At 42.8% G+C, this 10,735-nt stretch overlaps 1 protein-coding gene across 2 annotated transcripts; it reads right to left on the reverse strand.

Moving 5' to 3' along the window:
- Positions 1–5,186: 5,186 nt before the first annotated feature.
- On the reverse strand, positions 5,187–10,492 carry LOC130252736 (uncharacterized). 2 transcript variants are annotated; one of them, XM_056490609.1, is made up of 7 exons: positions 10,286–10,492; positions 9,149–9,362; positions 8,217–8,276; positions 7,462–7,593; positions 6,526–6,672; positions 5,743–5,803; positions 5,187–5,575 (listed from the first exon to the last, which is right to left on the reverse strand). In XM_056490609.1, exons 2-7 carry the CDS (start codon positions 9,311–9,313, stop codon positions 5,478–5,480), a joined length of 663 nt encoding a protein of 220 aa, XP_056346584.1. In that variant the 5' UTR covers positions 9,314–9,362; positions 10,286–10,492; the 3' UTR covers positions 5,187–5,477. The 2 variants fall into 2 exon arrangements, 1 of the variants encoding a protein (XP_056346584.1); XR_008840425.1 differs by lacking the exon at positions 10,286–10,492 and having other exon boundaries at positions 5,486–5,575; positions 5,681–5,803; positions 9,149–9,314.
- Between the last annotated feature and the right edge of the window lie 243 nt (positions 10,493–10,735).

The following is a 10,735-nucleotide window of genomic DNA, read 5'->3' on the forward strand; positions in this document are numbered from 1 at the left end:
AACAAAAATCCATAATAAAAATAAATAATAATATAATATATAATATATAATATATAATATATAATATATAATATATAATATATAATATATAATATATAATATATAATATATAATATATAATATAATATGTAATATATATAATGATATATAATAAAACTTAGTTAAATAATCTGTTTAGCAAATTAAATTTAACATCACAAACAAAAAGTTTTTTAAAAATAATTTTGTACATTCTAGTTATTATAGTAGCAGTGCTAATCATAGTGCCCAGTCTCCCCCAATGCATTCAAGAAATAATTAATGTCTGTTAAGAAAATCTTTATGATCCAAAAAAAAAAAAGGTTAAAACCAATAAGTCAAAAGTCTCTCGATATCCTTAAAAACAATCAAAACACAAAAATTAAATTAAAAGCTTTAAATAAATTAAAATGTGTTAAATCACTCACACATAAAATAAAAATCTAAGTTTTAAAATAAGTCAATGAGTTTTAAAAGAAGCTTAAGTGCTTTTAGTGAATAAAAAGTCTCAAATACCAAAGTACAAGTGCTAGTAAAAGTTAAAAAACACAGTCTTAAATACTAGTGTTTTCCATAAAAACTCCAAAACATAGTTTTAAACATAATAAAACTATAATAGAAATATTGCTTATATTTTTCAAATTAAAAGAAATAAACCATATACGTAGTTTATACATAACCTAAAGTGTTAAAAAGCTAATATCCCAATAAGTTAAAAAGTAGTAGTCCAAATTTGTGCCTTAAGTATATATACATATAAAAAAAATATATAAATATTTATATATATAAATAATAATATATATAAATAATAATATATATAAATAATAATATATATAAATAATAATAATATATATAACCATATATAAATTTTGTATAAAAGCATACATTTAAAAAAGCTAGTGCTTTTTGCCATTGCTTTTGCCATTTACTTTTACTTTGCTTTACTCATCACCATCATCAGCACCCAAAAAACTCCAAAAGTTGCCCAGCAACAACCCCACCAAAAGCAGCTTCTGCTTCTATTTAAAACTTTATACCAAAGCTTAACATAAACTTTAACATCTGTAACTTTGCTTTTAAAGCTGATGTGCTTCTACAGTAAACAACTTTACAGCAACTATTAACTACTTTACTCATTTAAAAAAATAACCTGACACAGTTAATACCCAAACCACCAAAAATTTAACCCCACACGTGGCACTGGTGGGATTCCAGTCTAGCACCTGCTTTAAGGCTCCAGCCCTCTGGCTTTATGGTGAGGAACTGCTGCATGCAGCACAACCTGGGTCAGTCAGGGCTGGGAGGCTGCTGGGACACAAAATCAGAAACACAGAAGCAGCTGCTATAAGATATGCTTAGAGCAAAGGATTTGGAAGCTGAAAACACCATCTGTCATCCTGAATCAGTCTTATGGTTATTGAGTGGGGGGCAAGGGCTTAGCAATATTTACATGTGCTGTTCCACCATAAACATAACATATACAGCAACTAATATTGACTAAAGAAGAAAGTGATGAGTGTACTTAAACACATAGCCTGGACAGAAGCCAGAGGATGAAACATGAACTATGAAATAAAGTAATTTTAGATAAAGATGACATAAATGTCAAGTCAATGAAAGAAAACACATATTTCTGTAACTCTGAAGCTGTAACTGCCAAAAAAAGGAAGGAAGGAAGGAAGGAAGGAAGGAAGGAAGGAAGGAAGGAAGGAAGGAAGGAAGGAAGGAAGGAAGGAAGGAAGGAAGGAAGGAGAAAAGGAAAAGGAAAGGAAAGAAAAGAAAAATATTACTGCAGCAGCTCAGAAAGGGCAAGTGAAACTGCAGTTTGATAATGTGGTTGGGTTGGGCTGACCTGAAGAGCTGCAGGACAAAGCAGTTCCTGTTTTTATGAAGGCTGGGAAATGTTATGTTTGCTTTCATGTGCTTCCCTCCTCAAGTCAGAGGTAAGTTCAACAACTTTTCCCCGTACTTGCCCACTGTTAGTGCTGGAGAATCATGGAATCGTATCCCAGTTTGGGAGGGACCTGTAAGGATCAATGGTTGGACTCAATTATATTAGAGATCCTTTCCAACCTAAAGAAGTCTGTGGTTCTATGATCCTAGGGAACAAGAAATAACACAGACTGACTAAAAAAATGCATGTTGTACTTCTTATATTAGGTGGGGTTTCCACTGAGTATATAAAAAAAAAAAAAAAAAAAAAAAAAAAAAGCAACCAAAAACCAAAAGGAATATTCCTCCTCTCATCTACAGGCAAATATACCACTTCTTATTTTCAGAATACACCTGTATTTTGATTCATTAGTACTATTCCTGTCATTTCCCAACTCTTTTAAGGCTCTCTTCTGTAGCCTCTTCTGTTGGGGAAATGACTTCAAAAAATTCTTTGCCCTTAGTTAAACATTAACCTCCAGAATCAGCTTCCCTGATTAACCTTGATTACTCTGGCCACTGCTAATGGAGAGGCTGGCAGGCTTTGTTTTTATCCACCTGGGGATTTTGTGTGCCTTGCTCTGTGTGTCAGGGAGTAGGACACTATTCAGCCTACCTGAGGTAAAGTTTGTTTTTTTTTTTTTTAATGTAAATGCCTTGTCTTTGACTTAATCTAAGCAGTGCTGACACAAGGTGAGCACAAAATGCTTGGGGTCCATAACTACACCTGACTTCCACCAGTGAATTCTGGGGCTGACACAAGCCATGGAAAATCCCTGGAGACGCAGGCAGGCTCTGGGAAAGTCCTGTACCTTCCATGTGGAAAGGGCTGCTAAATATAGCACTGGAAACTGCAGTCAAGAATATATTTTCTGCAACGCTAACCAAAGAGGAGTAACATTAAACTGATAATCAGTTTCCACCAATTTCCATACTGCAGATATTTTTATGGAAACATCCACTTTGGTAGAAAGAGCTGCTGAAATCCTGTGTCTGTGAGTGATCTGCAATGGTTGCACCACTGGAAGGAGTGTGCAAGAAATAAACCAGCTTACAGCTGCTGATAAATCAATTGCATACGTTTTTATTCAGAAGTAGCAGAGAGCCTAATTCTCTTTTATATCCCAAGACTTTGATGTTGCTGCTAAGGCTGTTTCACAGCCAAAAGAGTCCCTGCCACACCTGCCACTGATCAAAGGCTGGCTGGGTGCTTGGGTTGTGCCCCAGAGCTGTGCCAGGACCTGACCTGCAGCAGCCACCCTCCTGCCAGGAATTACCTGCCTGACCCATGGAAACAGCAGGGCATTTGAACAAGGGCTGGGCATGAGTTGCTCTGCATGCTCACAGTAATTTTATGATTTATGCTCAGAATGTCACACTGGAAGAGCACTTCTGGCTGGGACCACAGCTCCCAAAATGATGCAGAGGCTGAGCAGTGCATTTCAGCAATGCTAAAATCTGTTTTAGACTAACCAGAGCCACGCTGCTTTCTGCTATCAGTGAGCCCAACACCCTCTGAGGGAGTCTGACTTTCTTTTCATGTACAAGAACAGCAGTTTGTGTTAATCAAGAAGAAACTCCCCAGCACTTCCTGGCAGATGGAGTTGTGCCAGAAGCATCTGAGGACAGGGAGAGCAGTCACACTCTGTGCTTTGATGCCTGCTGACAGGCACTCTTTCAGAGGAAAAAGCACAGCATTTTGAATCACAACTTTTGAATTAATGTATTAAAGCAATTCAAACATCAACACCTCAAAATGAACAAGACACCAGCTGTGTTTTTGTTGGCACAGGAGGGGGTGGTCCCCAGAGGTCCCTTCCAACCTCAACCACTCTATGGCTCTGCAGGGAAGGTAATTAAGGCATTTAGAGCCAAAGCCAGGAATAATTTGGCTCCTGTGGCACACAGTTAAGGACCTGCAGGAACAAGTTAAGCTGCTGGCCCAAGCACCCAAAGGTGGGGACAGCTTCCCTGGCTGGAGCTGGGCAGTAGAGAAAGCAATATGTGACATGAGAAGGGCTGTGGAGGGAGCCTGGTGGTTGGGGCTGCTCTCTTCACCTGAGATATTCCCAGACATTAATCATTTTTATGGTTAGAGTCAGTAACAGACACTCTTGGCAAGCACCTTGCACACAAAGGAGTGCCAGAGTTCACTGGGACTTCCTCAATACGTGGCTCTGAGTATTTCTCTGTTCAAGACTACAAGAAAAGCTGTGTAACATTTGCACAGAATCATCACAGAGGCATAGAATTGTTTGGAAGATCACCTAATCCTGACCTCCTACCAGAGGCAGGGACACCTCCACTAGACCAGGTTGCTCAGAGCCCCACCCAGCCTGGCCTTGAGTTTTCAGGGATGGGACATCCACAGCTTGTCTGGCAATCTGTGTCAGTGTCTCACCATCCTCACAGCAAAGAATTTCTTAATCTAAACCCACCTTCTTTACTTTAAAGCCATTTAGGTATTGCAGTCCCTTTAGCAGCATTATGAAAAGAATTTCAGTCTTCAGAGAAAAAAAAAATAAATCAAGAACAACTCCTCTCTTGGCACCATGAAAGGCACCTTACTTGCTGCAATTAGAGAAGCAGTAATTTTATATGAGATCATTCCTGGAGTTACAGGAATGCCTCCTGGTGGGCATGACTTATCCCACTACCCACTTTCTCAAGATGGGAATTTATTTTCCAGGCCCTGATCAAATGCTGTGTTCATCTGTATCATGGGATAAGTTATCTACCACTCCCTGCTGGCAAGATAAACACCTGACAGTCACCTAAAAGTGAAACACAGTTCCTTGTGAACCTGCAGTTCCTTGGTCTAGAGGACCAAGAGAAAATACAACAAAACCTCTTGGTCTAGATCTGCAATAAATTCTAGCAAAATGGGCCCTAAAATAAAGATTTCTTTTAAACTTTCAATCTACAAACTAGAAATAGGAAAACTTGAACTGAATTTAGAGTATTCAAGTAACTTCATAAGAGGAGCTACTGCAGCTCCAGTTCCTGCCACACTCTGTAGTTCCACTTCAGTGCTAAAACTAATTGTACTGACACATGTACAGCCCACAGAAGCCACATTTTGACAGAGATATCTGAATGGCATTATTAAGGTTTTATATCAAAAACTTTACTTGCCCCCAAAGAAAAGGAAAACACTCTGAAGCTCAAAGAGGAACTGTATCCTTCCTTATCATCCAAATAATTCATGCAGTAAGAGGGAGAAATCGAGATAGCAGTTGAAGAAAAAGGAATTTTATTTAATATTTAAATGCCTAAGCATGATGAATTCTAGTGAAATAAGACATGATTTAAGTACAAAAGCCAGAGGAAAAAACGCTTTCACTTTCCAGAGGCAATGAGGTATTTTCACTGTACAAAGTCTGAAAGTTCAAAATCACCTGCAGATCTTTCCCTCTGCACTGTGATCTCTGCTCAGTGTTGGCCATTCACTCCATGTGTGTGTGTTTTTCAAATGGCCAAGGAAAAGTGCATAACCATCTTTTGAATAAAAATGTTGGGCCACTTTTTCAAGTCATTCTGATATATGGTGGAGGTTTGGCCGTGTCTTCTTCTGCATCTACATCCTGGGCTGGAAAGTGATCTGTGAAAATTCTCCCCCCAGGGCCTGTGTGAGAAGAGACAACCATTAAACACAATATAGACACATATTTGCACAAAATCCTGACTTCCTTTTGGCTATCAGGATTTTGGCCTGGGATGTAAACCTTACTGAGAATGTTCCTTCCTCATCCCTGGTGAACATCCAGATAAGTGGAGTCAAGAGTTACTCACTTTGTACAGCACAAACCATTTCCACAGCCTGACTTTGGTCCTCACTAGGCTGCAACCATTCCTATGAAAAAAACAGCACCATCAAATACCTCACCTGGAAATTTGTTCAAGAAGATACACCTCAACTTATTTTAAAAGTTTGTGCAGTCCATTCCTCCTAACACATTTTAGTTTGAAAGTTAAAAGCAGCCTCACTTTACCCACTCAGTGTCTTTAATCAGGAAAGCTGCCTTGTGACCTGCACCCTTTAATTCCTTACCAAACCACATGGCTGGATGTACATGTTTAATAGCACAGCATCAGAATTGCTCTAGTAAGAGAAGTAATTGGTATTTATTTCTTTACTCAATAACACAGCATCAGAATTGCCCTAGTAGAGAAGTAGTAGGTATTGATTTATTTACCAAGCTCACTTAGCAGAGATGCCATCAGTTGAGAATCCTTATGAATGAGGAGTAAATTACAAATGTCAGCACCCCCACACTTCACACACAGCACAGGAGATACTTTTATTACTGAATTTGAAGTCCCAGTGTGTAAGCACCAGTAAGTCTTTGCAATGCTGCACCAGAAGCAACTGCTGGCTTAAAGATGAGAGGAAGAGTTTTTAAAGGTAGCAGGAATTTTTGGGAAACAAGGCCCCAGCTTCAGCACAAATGGTTTGGAAAATAAGAGATAATTTATATTAGATGTGTTATGAGACTGTAAAAAGAGTGAGAGAGTAAAAGGAACAAATATAAATCCCTTGTAATATCTACCCCTGTGCCCTGGCTGCTGACTCACCATGCCAGTGACACTGTCATAGCAGGAGCAGCGTGGCAGGCTCCGGCAGCCCAGGTAAGCCATGGCCAGCACCAGGGAGGCACTGCAGGTGGAGGCAGCCAGCATGGCTATGTTTGCACCCTTGACAACATTACTGAGGATGAACCTCTGCAAACACAACAGGAGATGGTAAAGACATACCCAAAAAGTGACACTCCCCACCAAACAATAATCTAGCGACTGCAAGAACGCTGGTTGCATGATAGGAGATTGATTCATAGTCAGTGCTATTTAAGGTTTTTCTGTTCTGGAAAACAAGCCAAGTGTGAACCTCAGACAGAGCAAGCAGTGCTGATTAAATGTGAGATGCTCTGCAGTGGCATTGGGGGTGAAATAAAGCTATTTGAAATAGCTTTGACAATGAGTAAAAACCCAAGGAATGGCTGCTCTTCACACTGAATATGGGAAACGTTGTCTTGCTGCACTGCACCTTACAACAGCCTGACATTTTGGGTTGTCCTGCAATTAATGATCAGCTCCATCTATCTGGAATGCCTTCAACCCCACAGCAAGCATTGCTGGTAGACTGGAGATACAAAAGGGCTTTATTCCTTCTCTCCAGCTTTTCTGTGGGGATACACTTGAAGTAACACCAGGTTCAACCAGTTGACCTGTACCTGCTGTAACTTTACCACCTGAGCTGCTTGCTGGAAAGCTCTGAGCCTTGCAACCTCTGTCTCAAACCAGGTCAGGGATACCCTCAGCACCTTTCCTTGAGCAGCACCAGCATTTTTTCATGCCTCAGCCCACACCACCCCTTTGCACTAAGAAGCAAAAGCAGCCAACCTGACCTAGTGTCACCCCTCCTGGAAGTCTGGTTTTGTAAGCCACATCTGGCTCTTTTTGCAGATTAAGGATGCCATGTTCCCCAGTAATAATCATGATATCAGTACTTACAGTATGGATAACATGGACTGGGGCAGAACTCAGCTCCTCCTCTTCACCATAGCTCAGTGTGAAGGAGCTATAAACTATCACAATGAGGATGGCAACACAAGAGATTATGGAAGCAGCTATCAGTACATTCACCTGGACAGACAGAGAATTTTAGTGAGAAAAAGAAGGAGAGCAGGAATTAAAGCTGTCCTTTGGTAAATACAAGCAGTACAGACAGTCTTTGACCAACCATAACTCTACAATGTCCCCAAAAGCAACAGTCACTTAGAAGCCAAACACAGAGAAATAGAGGATTTAATAATAGTGAGTTTCTGAGCTACTGAGTCCTGAATATTAATCAGAGGTGCTACCTAAACACTTTGTCTTAGAGATCTCTTATTTACATACAATATCCTCCCTTGGAGTTTACACACCTGGAGAAACCTGTCCAGGAAATGCAAATCTCTTAACTCATTTCATATCTTAGTGTGCACAGTGCTTAACAACATGAAGGATCACCAAAAGGAAAGCACTGATATGAAGTTTTTACAGATTTTTGCCTTTCATTAGGCCCAGTGCCTGTCTGCAGCAGAAAGCAAGGTAACACTGCATCCTCCTCTTGCTTATGAACACAGCAGCTTTTGTGATGATAACTCAAAGAAATAAGCTCTTAATCCTGCAGAAGCAGTCAGCTCAATTGTCTCTTCAGTTTTTGACTGCCCCAAGATTTGCCCCTGCCCCAGACACACAAACACCCCTCTGCCCCCCCTGCTTACGAGAACTGGATTCTTCCTCTGCGAGGAGAACAAAGCCAGGACGCCTGGGACTCCCATCACCTGCAGAGCACAAAAGGAGTTGGCAGCTTGGGAAACAAGTATCAGATTCGGGAGATAAACTGCTACAGAGTAATGAAAGGCCCGTGTTTTCACGGCTTGGATCAGAGCACTGCTGCATCAGAAATGGGCAGAGAATTGCTCCTTCCTTGTTTTCCTCTGCAGCATCTCCAAGGGTGACATGCACCTGGCCCACCTGCTACAGCCTTGCTACCACTGAGCAGAGCTTTATGGGCCAGGCAAAATAGTGAAACTGATTGAACAAATCTGATTTATAGAGCTACAAATGCACATTGCTTTCCCAAGTCCTTATGCATCTTGTAAGGGAAAGAAACATCCTAATGAAAGCAGGCTCTGCCCTGGAGAGAGCTCTTCAGTGTAATTTCCTTGCAGCATGGCTCAGCAGGGTAAATCAGGATGCTGAATGTGGGGCAGGGACACCTCCTGCCCACTCCTCACTGCAGCACCAAAATTAGGGACAGAGTGCTGTGGGACAGAGATCATCACCCACATGTTCATCTACCTGAACAGAGGGTGAGGTGTTCCCCTCCTAATCTTTGGTGGCCTCTCTGTGGCCACTATGCTTCTGCAAAAAAACCCCCAACCCTGTCAATTGTCACTATGCATCATTTTCTACATTATCCAGCAGAAATGTATCTAATTTAGTTCCTTCAGAGGAAAACCTGCTTTACTCTTCTGCCTATATCATGATAAGGAAACTTTTATTAACTAAAAAAGCATAAAACGAAGGAAGAGCCAGCAAGAAATCCTGGCTTCCCTCCCACCCCCAATATGAGTACTAGAAGGTAGTAGTGGGGGAGAAAAACTCAAAAACCACTGCAAAACAGAACATAGAAAATAAAGTACAGGTTTACCATGCCAGCCCAAATTGGAGCTCTGGTTTTGCCCAGCTGAGACTCTGTTCTGAGAGCACCATCTATGAACCCACAGGTGACACAGATGGCGCTGAAGGCGATCTGGAACATGCCCAGCACGACCATGTTCCTCTGGTTAAAGATGAAATACCGGTACCGATCCATGCTGCTCCAAACCCCTGAGCACGGATGGCCAGGGTGGGAATTGCTCCTCCTAGGAGGAGAGAGGAGGGACAGGATGGTCAGGGAAGGGAAGTGTGGTAATTGATGAAAGATTCGTGTTAATCACAAAAGTATTGGGGTTTGTATAAACCAGAATACTTAGGTCTGAAATGAAGCGTGACACTAAAGAAAGGAAAATATATGATTAAATAATTTTGTCCTCCTGTTATGAACATTACGTTTCTAAATAAAAACAAGGGTTTCACACAGCCCAACAGATTCTTCAAATCAGGTTTCCTGCCTTAGTGTAATCAATTGCAGCCTATCCCTAAGACCAGACTTCCTGACTTCTGCCATTTCCTTATCTGCCAAGAGCAGATGGTTATCTATGGGACTTGACAAATTGTCTAGACTCACATCGTCCAGCGATCCCACGGACCACCAGTGCTTACCTGGCAAAATTATGACAACAAAAAATAGCAATTATTGATGATTACAAGGAACCCATGCCATAAAAGGGAGCTGCAAACCAAAGTTCGGTGGAGCACGGAGTGGGCTGTGACCCCTCTGGCTCCCCAGGGCTGCTTGCTCTGTCTATATAAAATAAAGCAATCTAAACTTTGCTGAATATCGAGACTTTTGTTTCTCATTTATAACAGAAGGATCACCAGCAAACCCCGGGGGCTTGCGGGACCGGGAGCGCAGCGCTCGCTGCTCACGCTCCGGAGGGAAGCGGGATTTCGGGCAATCCCTGGCAGCGACCGGACACCATTTGTGGGGCGATCCTTGTCCCCGGGGCTGGCGCAGGCGGTGCCCAGGCTCTCCCCGCTCGGAAGCGCAGCCAGCACCGATCCCACATTCCCGGTGCGCTGCCGGCCACGGCACGCCCTCGGCAGGGGCGGCTCCGGCTCCCTCTCCCGTGCGCTCCCGTGTTTCCCGGTTCCGATCCCTGGCCGGGCAGCTCCGCGCCCTCACCTGCAGCGGCCCCCGCTCCGTGTCCCGGGAAAGCAGCTCCGAGCCCGAGCCAAAGGAACCCGGAGAGCCCCGGGCAGCGCCGGGACAGCTCCCGCTCCGTGTCCCGGGAAAGCAGCTCCGAGCCCGCTCCAAAGGAACCCGGAGCGCCCCGGGCAGCGCCGGGACCGCGCAGGGACAGGCTGCTCCTGCTCCGCCTCGGCCCTCGCCCCGCCCCGGGCACCTCGGGCTGCCGGGACCGGCAATTCCACCCAGCCCTTCTCCGCGGCAATTAAACCTCCTTCCTCTCTCTCTCTCTCTTTTTTTTTTTTAATTTTTATTTTTTTTTACCCCGCAGCTGTAGGTGCTGCTTCACACGCTACTGTGAGTTAGGGAAAGAGGTCCTGTTGGATGCCCCATCCCTGGAAGTGTTCAAGGCCAGGCTGGATGAGGTTTGAGTGACCCGGTCTAGTG

Source organism: Oenanthe melanoleuca, chromosome 4 (assembly GCF_029582105.1).
Source record: "Oenanthe melanoleuca isolate GR-GAL-2019-014 chromosome 4, OMel1.0, whole genome shotgun sequence".
Lineage (NCBI taxonomy): Eukaryota > Metazoa > Chordata > Aves > Passeriformes > Muscicapidae > Oenanthe > Oenanthe melanoleuca.

Coding starts and splice junctions, on each gene's coding strand:
- LOC130252736 (XM_056490609.1), bottom strand. CDS start 9,313: ATGGATCGGTACCGGTATTTCATCTTTAACCAGAGGAACATGGTCGTG. Junction 8,277..9,148: donor CTCCAATTTGGGCTGGCATG/GTAAACCTGTAC, acceptor TGTGCTCTGCAG/GTGATGGGAGTCCCAGGCGT. Junction 7,594..8,216: donor AGAGGAAGAATCCAGTTCTC/GTAAGCAGGGGG, acceptor CTGTCTGTCCAG/GTGAATGTACTGATAGCTGC.